Here is a 24,917-nt window from a genome sequence, read left to right as displayed (position 1 = left end):
TCATACAGACACACAGATCGAGGCTCATAAAGGTACACAGACTGAGGCTCATACAGACTAAGGCTCATACAGACCGAGGCTCATACAGACACACAGACCGAGGCTCATACAGACACACAGACCGAGGCTCATACAGGCACACAGACCGAGGTTCATACAGACACACAGACCGAGGCTCATACAGACACACAGACCGAGGCTCATACAGACACACAGACCGAGGCTCATACAGGCACACAGACCGAGGCTGATACAGACACACAGACCGAGGCTCATAAAGGTACACAGACTGAGGCTCATACAGACCGAGGCTCATACAGACACACAGACCGAGGCTCATATAGGCACACAGACCGAGGCTCATACAGGCACACAGACCGAGGCTCATACAGACACACAGACCGAGGCTCATACAGACCGAGGCTCATACAGACACACAGACCGAGGCTCATACAGATACACAGACCAAGGCTCATACAGACACACAGACCGAGGCTCATACAGGCTCACAGACCGAGGCTCATACAGACCGAGGCTCATACAGACACACAGACCGAGGCTCGTACAGACACACAGACCGAGGCTCATACAGACCGAGGCTCATACGGACACACAGACCGAGGCTCATACAAATACACAGACCAAGGCTCATACAGACCGAGGCTCATACAGACACACATACCGAGGCTCATACAGACCGTGGCTCATACAGACACACAGACCGAGGCTCATACAGGCTCACAGACCGAGGCTCATACAGACACACAGATCGAGGCTCATAAAGGTACACAGACTGAGGCTCATACAGACTAAGGCTCATACAGACCGAGGCTCATACAGACACACAGACCGAGGCTCATACAGACACACAGACCGAGGCTCATACAGGCACACAGACCGAGGTTCATACAGACACACAGACCGAGGCTCATACAGACACACAGACCGAGGCTCATACAGACACACAGACCGAGGCTCATACAGGCACACAGACCGAGGCTGATACAGACACACAGACCGAGGCTCATAAAGGTACACAGACTGAGGCTCATACAGACCGAGGCTCATACAGACACACAGACCGAGGCTCATATAGGCACACAGACCGAGGCTCATACAGGCACACAGACCGAGGCTCATACAGACACACAGACCGAGGCTCATACAGACCGAGGCTCATACAGACACACAGACCGAGGCTCATACAGATACACAGACCAAGGCTCATACAGACACACAGATCGAGGCTCATAAAGGTACACAGACTGAGGCTGATACAGACCGAGGCTCATACAGACACACAGACCGAGGCTCATACAGGCACACAGACCGAGGCTCATACAGGCACACAGACCGAGGTTCATACAGACACACAGACCGAGGCTCATACAGGCACACAGACCGAGGCTCATACAGACACACAGACCGAGGCTCATAAAGGTACACAGACCGAGGCTCATACAGACACACAGACCGAGGCTCATACAGACACACAGACCGAGGCTCATACAGACCGAGGCTCATACAGGCACACAGACCGAGGCTCATACAGATACACCGACCGAGGCTCATACAGGCACACAGACCGAGGCTCATACAGACCGAGGCTCATACAGACCGAGGCTCATACAGACACACAGACCGAGGCTCCTACAGGCACACAGACCGAGGCTCATACAGGCACACAGACCGAGGCTCATACAGACACACAGACCGAGGCTCATACAGGCTCACAGACCGAGGCTCATACAGACACACAAACCGAGGCTCATACAGACACACAGACCGAGGCTCATACAGATGCTGGAACTCATTACACAAAAAGTTTTTAGTAATACTGTCATTGCATGTGAAAAACTACAAGGAAAGTTACTCATCTGATGTTCAGCATGTAAAACCTGATCTGCTTCCTATGGACCAGATAGGCATGTTTACATAGCTTCATAAGACAGTTAATAGGGAAGTCACTGCAGTGCAAGGGCAGAATGACAAACACATTAAACACATCCCTCCCTATTCAGATTCCTACCAGTTTTTTCACATTTCACACTCAAGCAGAACTTTTATTTCAATCCAAGGAAAACCACTCATTACTAGAAACAGGCTGCAGTTTGACATCGTAAAATAAACTGGTGTTGGAAATATAATTTACACTGAGAGCTGTAATCACACCTTTGCTCCTCAGGTCTGTATCTGACACACAAGAACCGGCATTTTGAACATGATGTGTTCGACAGACACGAACAAACTTGTCAGATAATGACTGTTTTTCACATGTCAGGAGAATTTTAAGCTGGGTATCAACAAAAGGAAAACAGCAATTAAACAAATGAGCATCCTAAAATCATGAAAGCATTAAGACTGTATTAAGGGACACACAGAAGGCAGAATGCACCCCCCCCCCCAGCAGGTCAGTCCTTCCTGCATTGTCATAGCACTATGCCAGACCTGTGGTTCTTGCTCCCCCTAAAGGTCACATCAGCACACTGCGGGGGCACTAGCGGGGTGGCTCCTCGCTGTCATGCCGTCATTCATTCATGCCACTCTCTCCAGCCACGAGCCCCGAGATGCGAGAACAGCATCGGGCTGCCGCTCCAATACCTGGGCCGACCTGCGGGCCGCCTGGGTCTCCTACGCTGACCAGAAACAGAAATGACCTTCGGCTCCGCAAATTTCCGGAAATAAATCCAGTGTTTTTCCACAAAGCAGTAATACAGTAATACTAACAGTAACAGTAATACTAAATTACATAACTTTCTCTTTTTTTTGTGATGTATGGAACACAGCCATTTGCTGTTCATACTAATTATGTCTATGTTTGCTGTTCAGAGGACAAGAATAAAAAGTCACAGCGTAATTCTTTAAATTGATCCGAAATGTAGAATGAGAGAATGTTTTCATAAAGTCGGCAAAGAATATGGATGTTGTCATTTATTTCTTTAATGTAACATGTTTTTCTGTTAGGAAACAACTGTACCTGCAAGGAGAATGCAAGAATCATTCGTGCTGTTAAGTCTAACTATTCCTAATGAAACGTGACAAGAAGGATATTCCCAAAACAGTCCTGTGCCTTGGTAATTTGACGCATTATGTTAGTGAGATTTTCTGTAGGTAACGTGTTAAAATTAATCTAAACATTTTCAGCCCTCACAAATGTTTCAGTGACAGAAATTTTCTCTGCTATAATTTTAAAGGCTCTGTAATGTAGAAGGTTCTATACTGAAGTAAGCCAAATCATCAGAGATATGCTTCACAGCTGGTTTGTGAGAATGACCTTTCTGCTAACCTGTGCCCACGGGATAGTGTGGTGCGAATGAAGTCACACCAAAAATGAAACAAAATGAAATCATTGCAAACACAAAATGCCACACTGAGTACATCAAGCAGTAATGACTAGCTATCAAAAGAACAGAATGAAGCATACACTCGAAGCAGTGTTTCAAGGAGTATTAAAGGCTGCCCATGTGAAATGCTCCATCCATCCATCCATCCATCTTCTAAAAGCTTATCTTAGTTAGGGTTCCCAAAATGTAAAATCTTCAGGGCATGAAATGTGCCGATTCATGATCAATGAAAGTGTGGCTTCCCTGTCAGCCACGCTCAGCTAGGACTGATTAATGAAATGCCTCCGTTAGCTGGACTGTTCTGATCCAAACTTGGACATCCAGTCCATAAGATCTGACACTGGGCATCCTCCACATGAGGTCCACAAGTACCCTGGCCACGCAACACCGGGGCTAAAGATCACCGGGGCCCACATCGCCATAGCGACACATCACTGGGGTCAAAGGTCACCGGGCCCGCATCGCCAAGGCCATGTATCACTGGGACCAAAAGTCAATCAGGCCCACATCACCAGAACAAAGGGCCTGCTTCACCAGGAATTACCGGGGCCAAAGGTCCCCAGGATCTGCTTCACCACGAATTACCGGGGCCAAAGGTCCCCAGGATCTGCATCGCCAGGGTCACGTATCACCAGACCAAAGGTCACTGGGGCCCACATTGCCAGGGCCATGAATCACTGGGGCCAAAGGTCACCAGGGCCCACAACACCGGAGCCAAACATCACTGGGGTCACACATCACTGGGGTCACACATCACTGGGGTCACACATTGCCATCCACAGCACACACTGTCACAACGCCCTCGCGCTTCTGCAGATGAGTCCGGCAAACTCCTACCAGGTTGAATTACCAGCCGTTGTTTGCACACGCACAAAAAAAATAATGAAAATCCATAAAACTCTGCAGTAGTCTGAAGAAAGGCAGCAGGAGCCGGTTCCACACCACGTCAGGCACGCTGCAGCGCTGCAAGGATCCGGCAGGAAATCTATCGCCTGATACCTATACCCTGATAGATCCTAGCAGCGATTAGTCAGAACTGGCCAGGGGGAGGCCAACGTGGGGAGCAGAGGACAAACCTGGGGCACATTTCGCTGCACAGCATGTGAGCTGACCCACACTCTTTACGTCAGTATCCTGCACCCCCACAGACAGAGATGATCACAAGCAGAGATACTGATGATAAAGGTCTGAGGACCGGACTGCGGGAGGATGAAAGGGGAGAGGTGACCCACTGAGTGAGAGAGAGAGACGCCAGAGGATGGGTGACAGAAGACAGAATCACACACAAGCCACTCACAGGGGGCAGCCACCTGACTTTGACCTTCAGAGGATTTTTTTCCTCTCCTGTGTCTTCTTCTGGATTTTATTATTGAGTTCAATGATTGTCCCCCTCATGTAATTCTCTGTTGGGCTCTTTGAAGAAGGCGCTATATAATAATAAGGGAAAGGCGCTATATAATAATAATAATAAGGGAAAGGCGCTATATAATAATAAGGGAAAGGCACTAAATAACAACAAACTCACTTGAATCCAGAATCAGACTGGAGGATGCAAATAGAGAATGTCGGCCAGTGGACGGAGCCAGGTCAGCACAGTCCCTGTCATTGGTTTATCAGTGTAAGGCATTTTGTTTACTTTTATGGGACATAGTTTTAATAAAGCATGAATCCCACAAGCCACTAAGTGTATATGCGAGTGATCACAAACTACAAAAGGAGGCTAATTAATTCTCTAATGCATTAACGGTAGATAAGACTCGGGAAGGGTCATTAGGCACAATCACGTGGAGTTCGGCTCAGCGTGTCAATGTCACTCGATCCTGCGTCATTTCCCCCCACTCAGCATCCTCAGGCCCGGACAGACTCCACCGGCTGAACACAGACCACTTCAGTTCAAGCAACTAAGGCCATGTTTGTGTGGCATCCACATCGAAGTTTGCAGGGAGAAGCTGGAAAAGCTTCAGGACTTTGGGAAAAGAGATCCTGCAGGTGGGGGAAAACGTGGCAGACGGCCATGTGGTGACGGCCGAACCAGGAAGTACGGTGAGAAGGACTGCAGTGTGCTGCCACAGTAAGTACAACGAGAAGAACTGCAGTGCACTGCCACAGGGAGTACAGTGAGAAAGACTGCAGTGCACTGCTACAGGAAGTACAGCTAAAAGATTGCAGTGCACTGCCACGGGAAGTACAGTGAGAAGGACTGCAGTGTGCTGCCACAGAAAGTACAGCGAGAAGAACTGCAGTGCACTGCCACAGGGAGTACAGTGAGAAAGACTGCAGTGCACTGCTACAGGAAGTACAGCTAAAAGATTGCAGTGCACTGCCACGGGAAGTACAATGAGAGGGACTGCCCTGCACTGCCACCGGAAGTATAGTGAGATGACTGCAGTGCACTGCCACAGAACTACACTGAGACGGATCGCAGTGCACTGCCATGGTAAGTACAATGAGAAGGATTGCAGCGCAGTGCCACAGGAAATACGGTGAAAAGATTGCAGTGCACTGCCACAGAAGTACAGTGAGAAGGACTGCATGGCACTGCCACATGAAGTACAGTCAGAAGGACTGCATTACAATGCCACGGTGCCGGCAGTTTGCAGCCATGTCACACCTCGTAAAGCAGCTGGGGGGCGCCAGCAATGCAACCGACCAAAGCCTCCTATCAGGCAGCGGCCATCTTGCCCACAGGCAGAGGTGGGGGGGGCAGCTGACAGGAAGGTTCCATCCATCAGTCAATGGCATTACTAAAGCCCCCTCAGGAACACGGGGAGATGGGGGACTCCATCCAGGACTCCGTGGGTACGGGGGAAAATAAGACTCTTGTGGGCAATTGAGATCCGCTAAACCTCAATGAGAGCTTGCATTATTTATTTACGAGGGAAATTAAAAGGTAGCATGAAGGTCAATAAAACTGTCAGAAGGAAACTGTAAATGCTAAAAGCATCCTTCCTACTGCCTGTCCGGAGCAGTGCACAGTGCTACTAAACACTGCAGCTCTGTTATTTACTGATAACCAGAAAAGCGATTCATGGGCACTTTATTTGTTTATTCATTTTAAGAATTAAAGTGCCTAAATCTTCGCCACACACTACAGTGTATGACACTTTCTATCATGGTGTCTATAATTCATCAGTTCCGGAGGGGAAATAATGGAGATGGTGAAATAAGATGAAGATGACGAAGATTCATTAAAGGCGGGTAGCATAACTGCTAGCAAACCTCATTAATCACCATATGGGGGCCCCCATGGGGGGGCGTGGGGAGCAGTGAGTGTGCTTACGTGCCCCCTCCTAATTGGGTCATCTGCCTTAGTCAGTGTACCTTGTGCTACTGAAATCACACCCCCTCTGCAGTGTACAGGCTCCCGCTCCAGTACCAGCCCCCACCGACAGATTCGTTCCATCGCTCATGTTCATCTCCATCTGCGAGCGACATGGCCCCCGAGGCCACGGGGAGGAAACGGCATTCACAGGAAATGAAATCGCCCGGAAGTTGCCCTGTCCTGAGCGGTTAGGGCAGAGGCCTGCAGGGGGCGCCGGTGGGCCTGGCGGGAGAGCGGACGGGCCTTGGACTCAGGGGCGGCAGTAAGCGGGACACATGTCAGGGCCAGATTTAACTGGCCGCGTTTGTAGCACGGTGAGATTTGACCAGAAATCATCCACACTGCGATAACAGACGCGATAAGGTAACTGCGCTTTCCCTGCGTGAATGATAGCGTATTCGCCGATGGCCGGTGCCCAAGCCACTCTGCCTTTGCGTTATAAAACCCTGCCCTCTACAGGACTGCAGGCACACATCATTCTCATCGTCCTTTACAGCAGAGCTCAGCCGCCAGGCTCCACATGAGCCCAGGGACCACGCGGTTCTGACCCACTAAAGGAAAAGAGCTCTCTCTCGCGCTCTCCCAGCTACGGAACTCCCCGTTCTGTATTTCAGGACTCTGACTTCCACGCAGAGACAGCAGTTTCCAGTGCATAAAGACAGGAAGTAACTTTGCTGCTGACGCGCCTGCTTTGCTGTCACCAGTCTGTGGGAAGCGGGGTTGTGCTGCGAGTGTCGGTCACCCACACAGGCACGGTCCGGGTGGCTTCCTGCGACCTCCAGGCAGCCCAGCTCGCATGGCCGCGATACAGCGCTCTACACACAGCGGTGATGACACACCCACAAACACACACAGACCCTATCCTACCCCATCACGTGCCGGCAGAGACAAAAAAAAAAAAAAACATTGTTGCCATGGAAACTGGTGGGAAAATCATAAATCCTTCCCTTACTGGGTTTTTTTCTGAATCTATTTATTCTGGACATCTCAAGGGCCCGTCCTGTTTAGAAGAAGATAAAGCCTTAAATAATGTAAAAAGTGATTAATTTTTACCAAAAGGCGTTAAAGAAAGAAAGAAAACCCCTAAAACCAGGGGAAGAAATTTGGGTTTTGTGCCAATTTGGACGCATATTAGAAAAATAAATGACACTTCCGCACAGATCAGTTGTAGCATCTCTCTTGCTTCTGAATTGCTTAACTGTACAAAATTATTTGGGCTCAACTATTGCCGAAAACGTGAAGGCAGGCATCAGTCCCAAGCCAGCATAAGATGCCAGAAAGGAACATAGAGACTGCGAGAGGTGAGACGAAGAAGGCGGTGCTTTCGTCTCGGAAGGACCGCTATCAGCTGCAGAACAAAGGGCCCCCAGTGCGGGCTGTGCAGAGCGCTGCTGCTGATCGATGGCCTGACCCCAGATCAGCCATTCTTCAGGCAAACGCCAACCACCCCCCCACCTCTGCTCAGGGAAATGCTGACCTGCACAGGGAGCACCATGACAGATCGATACCTGGATGAGAACCCCACAGTGAGACACTGCGGTGCACACAAACATGGGCCCGCCACGCGCGCGGGATCGATGGGCTCGCATTCGCATCGCTACATGGGGGGCGGCCCCGCTAATGAGAGTGCAGAAGGGTCTTCTCATTGAAAGCTCCCCGATTATACAGCAGCAAGGAAAGCCATTTACACAGAAGGACACAGTCAGAGCACTGGCGTCCAGAATTCACTGCCACTGATTCCAGGAACTGTCACACTCCTGCTGAGACCTTAAGATCTGCTATCAGGACACCAGCGATACGAAAGGAACGGAGCTGTAGCCCTCATAGCGCGGTCAGGCTCCGGCACACACAGCATGCACACATACGGGGGCTGTCGCTCCTTCAGCCGCTGCCCGCTGCACATATGCCCCACTGCCCCCCCCTCCCCCCGCCCCCGCCCCCGCTGAGGGTGCTGGGAATGGATCACCCTTTACGGCTTTCTAATCAGCTGCAGTCTCGCTCCTCTCCGCTAGCCCCGCCTCCTCAACAGAATACTAAGCACTGGGAAAATGCTTACTCTGGCGATATGCTGGGGGGGGGGGAGGGAGCACACCACTCTGGGGGGGAGGTTTTCACGCTCATGGTGGGGGCGGACCGAGCCGCACCTCCCGCTGTCCACGCCACTCTCCTGCGTCAGAGAGAAGCTCAGACCAATAGCATTCCTCAAGATGCGAGGCGGCAGAGTGAAGGTGCTGCTCCTGCATCACGTGGCCGATCAGCGCCGCACAGCGCCCCCTACCCACACGCTGACACTCCTCCTTCCCCAGCTCACTCTGCACCCGCTTCTGCAGTGGAGCATTTTCCTCAGCACTTAGGAGAATGGCTGAGGAGGCAGGAAATGTACCGCAAGAGGCTGCCTGCACCGACAGTGCTACAGAGCGCGGGAGTGGCGTGCCTGGTTTAACGTGCAAATGCATGTGGGGGAGGAGCTCTATGCATGTGAGTGACCGAGGACCAGAGCTGGGGTCCCTCTGCCTCACACCCAATATTATACCGCAGGAAAACCTGCGTCTGCATAAATATATACGTACATTAAATAAGAGCAGGAGGGGCTACTCCTCACCCCCACATACACAACCTGCTGTGCCTACACCCAGCCTCTGGCTGCTTCTCCAGCTGGTCCAGCCTCCATCGCTGCTCTGTAAGGGGGGGGGGGAGAGGTGCCCCCCCCCCAGAGAAACAATAACCGGAGAAAATAATGTCTTTGTACTGAGATTGCTTGCATGCATAAATGAGTACCCCCCCCCACCCCGACCCCGGCTGCTTGAGTGGATGTCAGCAACTAGGATACAGCATTCTAACATGCCACCCCCAGCGCGGGACATCCCCCGATCCCCCGAGGTTAAGGAAGCCGTTCAGGTATGCTCGATTTAACCGAGCGTCCAAACAAGCACATCTAAGGGCTTGTGCCGTGTTTTCTAACTCACTGGGTGAGGATCTCAGGTCCTGGGAAGCCCCGTCCAGCTGATTCCCTCAGCCTACTAAATGAATCAGTACTTCAATGCATTATAAATACTACAAATGTCTCAGCTTATGTGAACAACCTGATTCCAGCTCAGGCACAATCTGCTGCTTCTCATTTATTAGTTTGACGTTCCCAGTAACTGTGGGGGGTGGGGGCGGACACACCATAGGGTTACCATAACTGTGTGGTGCCACAGAGCTCATCACACTGCAGCACAGTCTGACACAGTGCCTCATGTGCGTCTCCTATCAGCGACCATGGGCTTCTCCCCCCGAGTGGCCTGGCCTCTCATTTCCTTCTCATTCACCCCCCATCCCCCCGCTTTCTAAAGCTTTCCTCAGGGCTGTCCCCAAATAACTGCTCAGTCCCATCGCTGTGCCTCTGTCAATCTGCTCGCCATCTGGCCCCAAGCCAGTCTGTCACGTGACAGTATCTGAACTGCATACTGTCTAAATTTAGTAAAACTCAAACTCTTAACTTCCCAAAAACCTTCAGTTTTCAGTCAATCTTCAGTTTGGGTTCTAAGGGCAGGGGCATAGGAACCAAGGAACCCAATATTTAATTTGGTTTCATTCATCCCCCCCATACACAGACCCCCAGTATCATAGACCCCTGTTCTATCCTTGAAAGGGGTTAAATAAAAACACTACTTTAGCCAGCTGATGCAAACAACTGAACTCGCATGCACACACACACAGATACACACATAGACACACACACACACACACAGACACACATATACACACAGACACACACACTGACCTGAAAAATTATCCCCACAATATCAAAATAACAGGTTTTTATCACATTGTGGGGGACATTCGGTCCCCACAATGAAATATAAACATAATCCACACACACACAGTCAGTCTTCACTTGCCAAGATGAAATAGGACTGAAGTACGAGGGAATGACACAGCTCTTGTGTACAATCCAGGACGTCACCCAAAGACAGAACACAGCACCATTTGCAGTGGCAGACCGCCGTGTTCACCTGCGAAACACCTCCCCCGTTAGCAACCCCCCCGAAGAATGTGTAATTTATAAATGGGCTGTAGATGGTCACTGGAAAATCTAGGTTCAAAGCTAATCCAATTAGCCAGCAAACTGAATCGGCTTGGGTCTCCACATTGATCTGGCTCAGCGGGGATCAGACCTCATCGCGAATCCAGAGGCAGGCCAATATCGACGGGGGATGGGGGTCTGTGAACTGTTCAATGGAGATGGGGATGCCGAATCAACCATCAATCAGTCGCGCTACCTTTGGCAAACTGGGCGGCCAACGGGCCGAGACGCTTTGTGACCGGGATCGATGTGAAGCTCAGCTGAGCGTTAAACATGCCAGATTCGGCGGGAGGGTCGACACGTGACTGCATGGCAGCCGAATATCACCGCTGAAGATCCCGGTAAACCACGGCGAAGCAGCTGACTCCTGTGGACAGTGACCCCCCCACACACAGACCAGCTCCACATCACCCAGAGGGACAGGTGTCCAAGACAAGCAGAGGATAAGTGGGGGGGGCAGGGGGGGACTGTCGTTCGTTCAGCGGTAGACGCGGGCACTCTTACAAGACTGACACTCACACACACACACCTACACACACAGAGTGACTCACATTGCAGTCCAGCAGGTCCATGCTATCCAGGCTCTTGCTCCGGTGAATCCTGCCTTTGATCCTGCGCAGTGAGGGCCTGCCCTGGCCACCACTCACCGAGGAGGCACCGGTGCTGGAGGTCTCCAAGTTGGGGGTCACCCTGGGCCGGGGAGGAGAAGCCAGGCTGAACAACCATCACACTGACAGAAATTAACTGCATCAAATGGTCGCCTTATCCTACCACTTCCTTCAAATGTCCTCCTACTTAGCAAAAAACCTCCAGTCCAAAGTCACCCAGAAACCTACGAGACACGTCCCTCTGCACGAGGGCTGAGGTGCTGCGTCTCAGAGATCCAAGTGGGATCATCACCACTGGCCTCCCGTGTTCCAGGCACCATGTTCCATGTTTGACTTGGCCCTCATGTTAAGCTCTAGGAATCTCCCCCATACAGCCTCTCACATAAAGGCTGCGAAGGTCACTCACTCCCACTCCCCGGAGGTGAGCATTGGCTCCATATCCCAGCATGTCGCATGGAACACCGTGTTAAACGTCAGGCTAGATTTGCCCCACGGGGTCAGTAAGGCAGCTCAGCCTGAGCACCTCCAGCAGTGATCTACTGTGGCAAACACAAATTCATCTCAACTCCAACAGAGCGTGACCAGGTCCTCAAGCACCAATGTGCAAATGGTGCCTGTCAAAGAGGCGAGCGGTGAGTGAGGCACACGTAAGGCGCATTGGAACACACAGATAATACATCGGTGCAAAGACAAACACTGGCAATGAATGAAAGAGGGAGGTCCATAGATCACCATCATGCCCCAAAGTAATTACATCATTACCTTATTACATCATTTTCATATTACATCATTCCCTTATGACATCATTTCCTTAAAAAGCAAAAATGAAGAATTACCAGGACACCTTGAGACACAGCGGCCTTTCCAGGCGAAGGAAATGAATCTAACAGGGTGAGAGGCTCTCCTTCACTGCAGAGGAGTAACGCGGTCAGCAGCTCTGAGCCCAAAAGATCCAACCTCCTGCCAGCCGGAGTTTTATCTCGATTTCTCAGGGCACGAGGGCCACTGCACACGAGGAAAGGTCCGCTTTCAGAGGCACCGCGTAACTGACTCACTTACAGCAGTAATAGCGATTGCAGTGTCAAGCACACTCTGCATATGAGAGTGCAACGCGGGGCAGTTGAGTACGCCACTTTAACATAGCGTCCAGAAGGAATGATGCATGAAACAATCTCTAGGCCAGAACGATAAAAGAACATGTCATTGGTCAAGGACAACTGATAGCAATAATACAAAGCAACATATAAAATATAAAACAATACCTACAATATATAAAGCAATATATCCCAATATTTATGAAATATAAAGCAAGTTATCTAAAATTATATATGAACTGCAGCAATACATCCCAGTATGTACGATGCATGCATCTCCAGATTAGACCAAGCTAAGCTAAGACCACTGCAGCAGGGCCAGTCCGCTGGGGGCTTTTTGCAAACACGCCAGGAGAAGCTTCACGTCACCCACTGCCACCCCTCTACAATGTCACACCTCATGACAGAACGTCCCTGGAGTCCGGACCTGCCTTGCTCCTGATTGGGCGAGGCCGGCAGGGGCAGTCCAGAGCACGCTGTGTTCATCGCTCCGTGATCTTCCTGCCCGGAGCAGCGGCCGGATGTGACAGCGGTGCTGCGTGCACTGCATGGGGGTCCGGGGGGAGGACAGGCCCCCACGGCCCCAAGGCTTCCCTGACCTGGGATGGCCCAGTTTAGGGCATTCCCAAAGAGCAGCCGCAGCTATCGGTACTGCCATGGATTCGATTACAGTGTTGTGGTGAATGAAACCGAATCCAAACGAAGCCATTAAGGTAGGATTCCCCGGAGAGACAGGGGTATTCCCACCCCCACAAAGAGAGGAGCTCATTAGGGCAGGTTAGACAGATCTGACAGACGGATCGAACAGACAGATTATCTGTGTAGACACGTATCGCATTACTGTCACTGCCCTCCAAACAAACCACAAAATCCGGTACCAAGCAGAGATGTTGTACACAAACACTGAAACACTTAACGGAAGGTTTTGGCCACAGTGGAACGGAGGGGGGTGCATTTTTACTATTAAACGGTTAAAGTTTATCAACCCAAAGAAACACCAGCCCCTTGCACCGACTAAGTCAAGCAGGATAGGATAGAAAGTTTCTGGATAGAAGCTGCAGGCATCAGAACATCTGCTCAGCATCTGGACAGGCGGTGGCCGTCCACGACAGGTGAGCTACGGCCAAGGGATGCTTCAATTAGCTCAGTAAATATGCTCATGTGTAAATGCCCGTAAGTGAACGACTGAAAGCTAAACAGGCCACGCTGGACAAACACATAGATCTGCTAAGCAACCGCGGTAAGCAGAAGTGCACGTCTTTATCCCAAATGATGATGTGGATACCAGCTCTTTCCAGAAAGCCTACAGGAGATGCGTAATGCGCTGCTCGTGCTCCCTTATGGGTGAAGAAGTCTCGCAGTAATTATTCTTGCAATGAGCTCCAACAAGGTGTTCTCTGGAGGGCTGAAGCGAGTGAATGATGAGCGCAATATCCACAGGATGAAAAATCAATTGGAATACAGGGCGGTGATGATTTTTGGTAGCTGTTGCATCCATCTCTCTCCGAGATGGCGATAGGGTGAATGCCGGAGAAGAATGGCTACATTTCACCACTGAAGCTCAACGTCCATTTGTCACAGTGATCAGAGGTATTACCCCAGCCTGGAATTCAGCTGGGAGTAGAAAAGGCAGAAAGACACCTCTGATATGAAGTGATAGGTACGCAACTCCATTGTGAAGCCATAGACAGTTAAGAACTTGCCTGAATCTGACGTCTGCTCAGCTCCTCAGCATACCGCAGCCTAATCTATATGGTCTGGCATCTGCCAATGTGTCCCACAGATGAATTCACACAGTAAGCTGAGGAAAGTCCTCTACGGATCCTTCATTCTGACCCTTGTGTCTTTGACGTCACCGATGTGGCCCTGGTAGATCTTGCCAGTAAGGAATCTCATCGTTTCCATGGATGCTGTTTGACGGAAACAGCGCCCGCTGTAGCATGGCGCTCCAGGATGAAGAACCGGAGGATTGGATATGTGCCTAAAGAACAGTGGAGTCTGTTCGATCCAGAAACTCACACCAACGGGATGCAACTCGACAGCCAGCAGAGTGAGACTATGCATATGTCTAAACTACGCCAATATACAGGCCTATATATATCGGTTTCTCTGAAAAGAGACCAGCTTTTGAGTTATGGACTAACCGTTGTCTGAAATGCATATAGACAGGCTTATTACTCGCCAATGACACTGACCTCAAGCGTGACAGCACAAGGATGGGCTGCCGTGACGAAGACCAGTAATCTAGGAATCAGATCGGGCCTGGTTATAAAAACAGCCAAAGAGGCATCATTTAAACTCACTGGCATCCCCTCAGGTTGCATTATGGGAAAATGCACCTACCCCACAACACTGTTAACACCATGAGCAGAACAGACAGCGCAGCAGCATTAGTGAACGTCACTCATATCTACCTTCCACACATAGCCTAAGCCAACACTGGAGGTGAGCCTGCCCCATTTCAGTGTCCCCCCCCCATGGATCAAACCTTTTGGCTGAGGTGATACCCAGCCCCGAATGAGCCAGCACCCCTCGACTGTGCTGAGGCAGCATTCTGTGGTCTATCCCAGGGCATCCCGCCCCCCCCTGATGTAAACAAGTTTAACTGGATTATCTGTCATAAATTATCGATGAGAACAAGATAAACATGCGCAACCTGAAACATGGGAGGAAGACGCCTCCCCACCACCGGCTTCACAGGCGTCTGCCCACTCCCATGACATCTGACACGACCACCATCCCACTCGCCCGCACCGTGTCCCCGGAGCCCACCCGTCTTTGCTGATCGCTTAGGTTACCACCAGGATGAGTCTCCGGAGGTCAAGAGCCTACCGGAACGGGGTTCAGCTCGCGCTCGTGCATCCTCTAGGCCACCAAGATTTAGCAGTGTGAACAAGTAAGACACCAAGAAACATGTGGACTGTGCGGACTACATGCAGCGATACGGCCCAAGCAGAAACATGAGAACCGAGTGGACTAAATGCAGTGATACGGCACATGCAGAAACATGAAGGACTGAGTGGACTAAATGCAGTGATACGGCACATGCAGAACCATGAAAACTAAGTGGAATAAATGCAGCGATACAGCGCATGCAGAAACATGTGGACTGTGTGGACTATATGCAGCAATATGCTGCATGCGGAAACATGTGGACTGTGTGGACTATATGCACTGCTGCGGCACATGCAGAAACATGTGGACTTTGTGGACTATATGCAGCGATATGCTGCATGCGAAAACATGAGGACTGCATGGACTATAGGCAGCAATACGGCGCATGCAGAAACATGAGGACTGTGCGGACTAAATGCAGTGAAACGGCGCATGCATAAACATGAGGACTGTGTGGACTATAGGCAGCGATACAGCACAGGCAGAAACATGTGGACTGTGTGGACTATATGCAGCAATATGCCGCATGCGGAAACATGAGGACTGCATGGACCATAGGCAGCGATACGGCGCATGCAGAAACATGAGGACTGTGCGGACTAAATGCAGTAAAACGGCGCATGTGGAAACATGAGGACGGTGTGAACTATAGGCAACGATACGGCGCATGCGGAAACATGAGGACTGTACGGATTATATGCAGTGAAACGGCGCATGTGGAAACATGAGGACTGTGTGGACTATATGCAGAGATACAACGCATGCAGAAACATGAGGACTGTGCGGACTATATGCAGAAATACAACGCATGCGGAAACATGTCTGTGCGGACTATGTGCAGGAGATGCACAACTGGAAGAGATAAAGAGCACTGTGTGAAGGCTCCCATCCTCCGGGGGCTGACTAATCTGCCACTGCAACAGTAACGGCTCCGTTATCATTCTCCATCCATATTACAGTCAGGGTGTATTAGCCACGATGGCCAGTCATCTTATGGCGTTTGGACACTGATACATATGTAAGAGAAACAGTTAAATAATACCAGAAGGTTAGGCTGCCCCTTAGCCTGGCAGCTAACAGTACCAACTTTTTCATACTCTGAATTTTGTGGCTTCACCCTAAGATCTTGTTAAAACTGCACTGGAGCGGATTCACAACTGTTATGGTGCGATATCGCCTCTTAAAACACAGTATCAGTTGCGGCTCAGAGTGGACACACACTGTTAGACCCCACAATACACCTCAAAACACACACACACATAAACACACACATACATACACATACATAAACACAGGCACCGTGACAGACCCGTACTGCGCCGCGTCCTCCTTGCCACCAGCCGAACGCAGACCGCAGCGCCGCGGAGCTCTAGCCGGCCCGGGGGCTCCATCTCTCCCAAGCCAAGCGTGTCACGAAGAGAGAGCCCCCCCCCCCCTTTCCCAAGCGGGGCAAAGCTAACAGGCTAGCTGCGGAGCGAGCCTAAGCATAATGGCCGAGCCACCCCCACCCCCTCCGCCCACTCGTCCGGAGGCACCGCTACGGCCGTCCCACCGCCGGCCGGCCGCCCGCACCCTCCGCTCCGTCACCGTTCGGCATCCGCATCCCCGCCGACGGTCCTACTCACCACATTTTCCTCCTAGGGGGAAGGCAGTGCTCCTTGTTGATCGCAGTCACTCCCAGGGCCAACTGCATGACAGTGATGTATTTCTGATATTTCATTTTGAGTCGTACCGCGAATCCGCGCACCACGAACCGGCATCGGCGATCGCGCAATGTCTACAGCCAGGCGTCCGCCCGCATCCCAACGCCATTTCCAGCGCCGAGGAGGCGACGGAGAAGGAGCTCCCCAAGGAGCTCAGCGCTGCCGCTGCCCATGTCTGCGGTGACCCTCCGATCCCATCAGCGCTCCGAATAGACGGCTAATCCGCTCGCTTTCGGTCAGGACCGGAGCATCGCTCGGTCTCTCCAGCTCCCCCCCCCCGGTCACGGCACTTTTGTAACCCCCCCCCCCCCAAAACAAGAAACTCTCACCGAACGCCGCAGCACCCAAACGTCCGTGTGTAAGGCAAGGGAGGGATAAAAAGAGAGGGAGAGAGAGAGAGGGAGAGGGGGAGACCAGAGAGAGGGAGGGAGCGAGGGAATTAGACAGAAGGAGGGTATAGCACTCAGTAGAAATCTTCTTAAAACTGTCAGATTTGGTGTTTTACATGAAAACATCAGCTGTTAGGAAGCCGCACACATTGATTCAATTCAATAAATGTTTTGCTATAAATGGTCCGAACCAGTGTACAGGTACTGGGAATGCATCAGAACCTATGCTTGCAACGAGTTAATGAGAGTGATTGTAAGATCCATAGCAGAGGACACAAAGTTTGGGTCGTCCAGCAGTATACGCCGTCAACAACCCTGCTGGCTACAGGAGCAACCCTACTGACAGCCAAGGCCCCCCAGCCAGACCTGACCACGATCAAATGAAATTCAGAGAGGGGCTTCTCAGTGGCGTTTGCCGGTGTTCCACTGCCCCGTCAGGCCATATACAGGTTTTCACACCCATTTTCTGCATCCATTTTCCATAATACGAAGTTCGAACGTTAATACTTGGGGTGACTCTATATGAGTCTTGAAGAATTGATATAATATGATATAGTGTCAAAAGTCAGACTCGTTGGAAGAAATAATGAATTGACTTGTGCAGTTTTGGAATCCTGGTAAAGACAGACACATAGGAAATATGTATATGTTCTTAAAAAGAGTTACAAAACAGCTACATGAATACTGCTGTTTTCCTGCAGTCTACAGCAGCCATGAAAAGTATGGAGCGAAATCCCACTGCAACGTTGAACCATGGGCAATGAAAACAGCCGTTCTGTAAAACAACCCAGTCTTGGTCCTACTTATCAGTGATCGATGTGGTTGCATCAGAGGAACAGTAAGCTGACTGAAACATGCAGGCATACCCAGAGACATGCGGGCTGCGTGTTTGCGTATTCGCTCACATAATGGACATGCAGCTCTTCGTACTTTTGCACTCCAGCCCCCATAATGCACGCTTGTTCTAAGAAGGAAGAAAGACTATTTAATATTGCACTTTTTAATAGTAAACTTATTATAATATTACTACATTCAGAAATTCAAACAGACCTGCATTTAACATCTTTCCTAAAGAATGTATGTCGAGTGGTTCAATAAACATAAGAAAACAGCAATTCGCACATGCAGAGAATGAGTGCCTGGAGAAAAGCACGATATTGTGCACTGGGTTAGGACCAGTGGCTGCACAGACACGAGATCTTCGTGCTGTAGGTGTTCAGCTGTAGGGAAACACATTTACGTCAATCACATCACGAGCATCGATCACGTCGTGAGCAAAGTCGCGTATCCGCATGCGGAAAAGTATGAACAGGCCTTACCACCCGCACACACAGACACACACACATCCACAGATTAGGCAGAATAAGACACAGACACACACACCCGTACACACACTCCAAATGGGTACAGACAGCCCAGGTGATAATCCGTAAACCCAAAATAATCCTTCCACTAAGCTGTTAAAAGTCAGTGAGATACCAGCCACAGCAGATATGCCTGATAGGCTTGAAGCATTAGAGTGCTGTTCCTCTAAATATATAGAAAATACATCTGCCAAGCTTCTTCCAGCCTGGGATAATAGATTCGCAAATGTAGGATTTGTTTAAATAAAGATTTCCATTGTTCCATCAGGAACAACACCCAGCTTAATGTGCAGATTATTTGGGCAATAAAGTGCCGCACATCATCAAAACATCACTCACACATCACCCAAACGTCACCAACTCGTCACCCACACATCTCCCGCACTTCACCCAAACGTCACCCACACTTCACCCACGCGTCACCCAAACGTCACCCACACGTCACCAAAACATCACCCACACGTCACCAACTCGTCACCCACACATCTCCCGCACTTCACCCACGCGTCATCCACTCGTCACCCACATGTCTCCTACACTTCACCCATGCGTCACACACACATCACCAAAACATCACTCACTCATCACCCACACATCACCAAAACATCACCCACACGTCACCCACACGTCACCCATGCGTTGCCCCTCTCCCCCCAGGTCAGTACCCTCCCGGTCTGCATGTCCCCCAAGTTAGCACCCCTCCGGTCAGCACTGCTCCCTGGTCAGTCCTCCCCCAGTCAGCACCGCCCTGGTCAGCACCCCTCACAGTTAGCGTCTCACCCCAGTAAACAACCCCGACAGACCTTGAGCTCCCGATACGCATACGGACATGGAATTACCCCAGAGTGACATAGTAGTGAGCATTAGCGTGGCGCTCGGGGGAAGCAGCAGCCCCGTGTCCATTCCCCATCCTGTGCCCGGGTTCTGCTCTATCGGCCTGTTCCGGGATCAGTATGAGGGCCCACGGCTGCAGCGCTGTGATTTATAGCTCCTCAGCGGGTAACCGGACAGGCAGCCGTGGCTGCCAGCTCAGGTTACGGTCGGTGGGCAGAGTTCACGGGTCGCTGGGCATGCCGCCGTCGTTTCACAGGGCTCCTGGGGGAGACGGCCACCCAGCCTTGGCACTCGTCTTTTTGTCACCTGGTCCAGAGTCACACAGTCGCTCCAGTCTGATCCAGGAGACGGCCCAAAAGGCCCGCTATCTTCTTTTCCCTTTTTTGGTATTGTTTTCCCTGAGTATCGATACTCTTGTTGTAAATATTCTGCCTTACATACTTGTACGCGGTAATGTCTTTGCTTATTTCTCTCTCGTTTTGTCTTTGTATAGCATCCTCGAGTATTAAAAAGGCACCAAAAAAATGAAACGTATTACTATTTTACAAATCGCAAAAAATCCCAAAGGAGCCTGTTTCTGTTTCTCAGACCCCTTGGGGTCTGACTGTTCCTCACCAATCCAGTCAGCAAAGCGGTTAAGCAAATGGACTCACAAAAGGTTTGCAGGTCTGAATCCCAGGGGGAGGAATCGGTACTGAGCCCTCAACACGTCATTAAGCTTTTATAGCATCAATCTGGCTGCTTAAAAACCCGGAAGCTGTTCCCTGCAAACATGACTGCAAGGCACCTGAGAGCAAGCGACATATCTAAGAGCTTTTCGTTGTTAGTTCAGTGACAATATACTTCTGTGTGACTTTTACGGCTGAAGTTGGAGTGCCACCATCCAGTGAGTGTTTCTGAAAGACAGCTGCCATCACAGAGCTAGAGGACACAGCCTGTTTTTATGTGAAGGCTTCTCACTGCATGTTAGACATCTAAGGTGTACAGTTGGACCCCAGGTTCCAACTGGAAGCGCAGGACATAGTAGCAGAGTCATTAGGGTCTGCAGAAGAGATAGCGGCAAATTACACCAGCAGAAAGTCGCAACGCAACAGCAACCCAGCAGAATCTATTAGCCGGCTCTCATTCTACACCCACACGGCGAATTCCCAGGAGACCTATGCTTCCTGACCTGTGAAAGGCAGTGGTGATGTGAAGGTTGCTGGGCGGCACCTCGGCCAGTTGCAGGAGAGCCTTTGATGGCATCACCTTCTTTTAGGGCTCAGCAAAACTCACATCCAGCAGGTTTACCTGCTCGATAACAGCTCTACTTCAGAATTCCTATGTGTTCATATCCCTCCCTTCAAAAAAACAAATAGAGACTAAAGGAGTGTTTTTATTTCAAGGTGAAAGCTTTAGAAAGTGGGAGATGACCTCATGAAGCATGTGCTAATGTGATTAATTGCATTTCGACACATACTGCATGGGGAAGCCAATCAGAGCAGACTGTTCCAGGTAAATCAAAAACCAACATCTTTTCTGCAATTTTTTCCTATGAATCTGTAGGCATTTGCTTGAATTACCAGTTCATAGATAGTGCCTTCAGTCAGCTGAAGGTGCATCAGTCAAGGGAGTGAAGGTGGGCCAACAGGGAGCAGAACGATGGGCAGACCTTTGAAGGACACGGGTAGGAAGGCGACTCGTTAACAGCAAGCACCCATATGAAGATATATTCAGACAGAGACACATACTGCAGTCAGCCAATCCGAATGTAGAGTAATTAGCAGATATATTCACATACATTGTATGTGCACAAGTGCTCTCCCACGCGTTTTTACATACGTAAATGCCCAGACGGAGAACCCCCCACTGGTCCAGCTCAATCCTCACACTGAAGAGTGAGGTCACAGTATGCCATTGAGCAAGAGCGTGCCGCAGTAACCATACACATGCATTTAGCATGCTGTCCTCCATGCCGCAGTGAATGTGCACATGCAGTTAGCATGCTGCCCCCCATGCCACAGTGAATGTGCACATGCATTTAGCATGCTACCCCCGTGCTGCAGTGAATGTGCACCTGCAGTAAGCACGCTGCCCCCTGTGCCACAGTGAATGTGCACATGCAGTTAGCACGCTGCCCCCGTGCCGCAGTGAATGTGCACATGCAGTTAGCATGCTGCCCCCGTGCCACAGTGAATGTGCATATGCAGTTAGCACGCTGCCCCCGTGCCACAGTGAATGTGCATATGCAGTTAGCATGCTGCCCCCCACGCTCCCTGAGTCGTCACAATGCAGCCACTTCCATTCGTCATGAAGAGCCTGCCCTGCACGTCCAGGCACTCTGCTCTTGCTACTCGTTTGTGCACATGTGTGCATGTTTTAGCCACTCTCCCGCCTCCACCCAAGAATCACCATCTACAGGATGACCTTGTTGCGACACAAATACTGCCCTTCTCCATTGGCCTGGAGAACAATCCATTGTTTGCACCTGTCAAGTTCTATCTCGTTATCCAGATACCCATACTGTAAGGGGGTTACAGTGCGCCATCCAGATACGTATTCTTTCCACATGTTCCCCTGCCTGGGGGTCAGTACCATCAGTGATGGCGCACTGTAACCCCCTTACAGTATGGCCCTACCTTCAGCATCATTAAATCAGCAGCATTCAGAACTGAAGACATTTCCTTCCACTAATTGATCACAGCAGCCGCCCTCTTGAATTTTTATATCTCTCTAACAAAAAAAATCTACAGGACTTTAACTCCTGAATCTAAACAGGAGAGATTCAGGAAGAAAGAGTTATTGGCTGTTTTTTTCCACCCCCACTGCTAACAGGCTAACATTGCTGCCATTATTTATGGCCGATTCTCACAGGGGAGGATGTACCATGGTCACATGTACATGCAGGGAAAGCCTCCAGGCTGCAGGAGGTAGTGGAGCACTCTGTCTTTAAATTCCATCCACCTAGCAGCAAACTAACAGGCAAAAAGAACACAAGAGAGAAGACAATAAAAAAACACAGTCCCCCATCCCATAAAATGAGAGTCACGTTGACATATTTGCAAGCAATTACCTGAGGAAAAATATCACGAAAAAGAAACAAGCACAATACAGTAAAGGGACATTTCTCAGACGTTGTCACAAGCTCACCTTGCTCCAATATGCCAAGTTTAAGTGAAGAGCTGGCAGCCTGTATAGAGCAGCTAATGGTAGACAGAAGCAGAATGACGGATATTATGCAAAAGTTATTCAAGAGGACAACCATGGCTTTAGGCAAGGTAATAGGAGAGCTGGGAGTGAGAGAGAGTGATATCAGAAAAGCCCCAGGAGCTGGGAGTGAGGCAGAGTGGTATCACAAAAACCTCAGGAGTTGGGGGCTTCAAAAATTCATATATTACCCATATGCAACGGAAACTATATTCTGTGCTTATGGGTAAACTGGGGGGCCCTTTTGATGTTCTAACACCTATATAATTTATTCATATTTATTGGATAAGTTTTCTTATCAGCCAGTTGTGGAGTGAGCAGCCAAACAGGGGCCTGCAGATAAAATAAGATCCTTTCATGAAATTTGCTTTGCACAAGTGAAGAGACGACTTTTAATTTACATTTGAAACATCCAGGGGAGGTGCACTAGTATAATTCTTTGAGTATAGGATTAACTTAAATCATCTGAGAGAGATAATGGTGAAGATGGATGGGAACCATCTGAATGGTAATGATCACAATTCAGGACAAGCACGTGTCACCTTCTGTTACATCTAACGCAGGGGGTCACAACTGTGCCCATGGCGCCTAATGTGGTCGCAGCAGAACAAGTGCTGTTCATCATCGCGGCGGTGAAAGGATGAAGATTACTGCAAAACAAGACGAGGGTGCATCGCTTTCCAAAGTTTAAAACATCCCCCTTCGCAATGGTACGTACTGGCTTCTCAGAGATGCTATTTTGCTTAACATGCGCACAATTGGATTACAACCCTAAAGTGCAACACTTTAGGTTACCAGCCTTGAGGGTTAGGAGTTAATTCTGGGATTTGAAACTATGACATTCTGGTGATAAGTTAGAATCTATAATCACTTAGTCAACATAGCACATTGCAGGCACAGCACAGATCTCCAATCTGTATTAGAGACACTGTCCAGAGGCGGACACTTACATCCCAGAATAAGCAGCACTAAGATTTGATGCATTTTTGTTGAATGATTACAGTCCATATAGCTATATTTAACTGAAATGAGTGTGACTAAAAGTATTTAAACTTACAACACCCCCCTACAGGACAATCCTAAAAATAATATTTTCCGAGGGCAGGCACTGAAATAGGACACGACGTGTGATGTTGCTTTTGCGACATAACTGTAAACACCGGCCGCTTGCTTCAGCGGGAAGCCAGACTTTGCATAAGGAATCTTGAGCGTGTTTCATAACTAAAGTCCCTGAGTGCGAACGCTGCCCTTGAACGTAGTGAATCTCTGCACATGTTCTGCTTCTTGGTTTTCTGCTGGGCTAAGCACATGTGGACAGGGGGGTGGATGGCGGCCAGGGGCTGTGCTGCTTATTCATATTGCCTTTCTTATGATTGAAGACCGTTGTCTGAGGATGCCGACAGCCTGCCTTCTTGGAGAAGTGCACAGAAGCCGTTCAGCTACCTGAGACTGTTTATAACAATGCAGCTACTGTAGGCAGTATGCTACTGTATTTCTCCAACTGGAGATAGAACAGCATAAAGATTGTTAGGCTTAGCTAAGAATCATAAAGGAGAATGTGAGAGCAGGACCAGGGATCTTAAAGCCCGCTGGGGCAGAGCCAGACTCTCATGTTCGTCGTCTGCGCTGGCCGACACGGCAAACCCACTGGGACGCGAACACAACCTGACCTGAGCCATTTCACCCCCATTTCTCTATTTTACAGCTTTACACTATGGCAGCGTTTCATATAAAAGTGCAATGAAAAACTTGACCTTTAAATATTAATCCTTTCCATATGTGAGGGGACAGGAGGGATGGGACACCCTGGATGGGGACAAGAGGCAGCGGACACCCTGGATGGTATGATGATGTACATCATACACACACACAAACACACACACACACACACACACACACACACACAAATTTGTAATTATATGTGCATGGGGACTCTCCATTCATTTCTATGGGGTAATCCCAACACGACGACCTTAACCCCTACCCAGCCCTAACCTTAAGTAACCAAACAAAATACAAGCCTTTGGACATTTTTAGTTTTTTCATTGCATTCACAGATCTCTGTGGGGACCGGAAAAATGGTCCCCACAAGGTCAAAATAACAGGTTT

At 49.8% G+C, this 24,917-nt stretch overlaps 1 protein-coding gene across 6 annotated transcripts in view; it reads right to left on the bottom strand.

The window, feature by feature from the left end:
• Positions 1-17,307, bottom strand: part of LOC125706359 (tight junction protein ZO-1-like) — a 76,886-nt gene extending 59,579 nt beyond the window's left edge. For all 6 annotated transcript variants that reach the window (XM_048973031.1, XM_048973030.1, XM_048973026.1 and 3 more), the window contains exons 1-2: positions 16,958-17,307; positions 11,287-11,425 (exon numbers count right to left, since the gene is read on the bottom strand). In XM_048973031.1, coding sequence (XP_048828988.1) covers positions 11,287-11,425; positions 16,958-17,052 — 234 coding nt within the window. In that variant the 5' untranslated portion in view covers positions 17,053-17,307. The remainder of the gene's footprint in view (positions 1-11,286; positions 11,426-16,957) is intronic.
• Positions 17,308-24,917: the final 7,610 nt, after the last annotated feature.

The sequence above is a fragment of the Brienomyrus brachyistius genome, chromosome 13 (assembly GCF_023856365.1).
Source record: "Brienomyrus brachyistius isolate T26 chromosome 13, BBRACH_0.4, whole genome shotgun sequence".
Taxonomy (NCBI): Eukaryota; Metazoa; Chordata; class Actinopteri; order Osteoglossiformes; family Mormyridae; genus Brienomyrus; species Brienomyrus brachyistius.
Note: the sequence above shows the minus strand (reverse complement) of the source record. Positions and strands in the feature narration are given on the sequence as shown.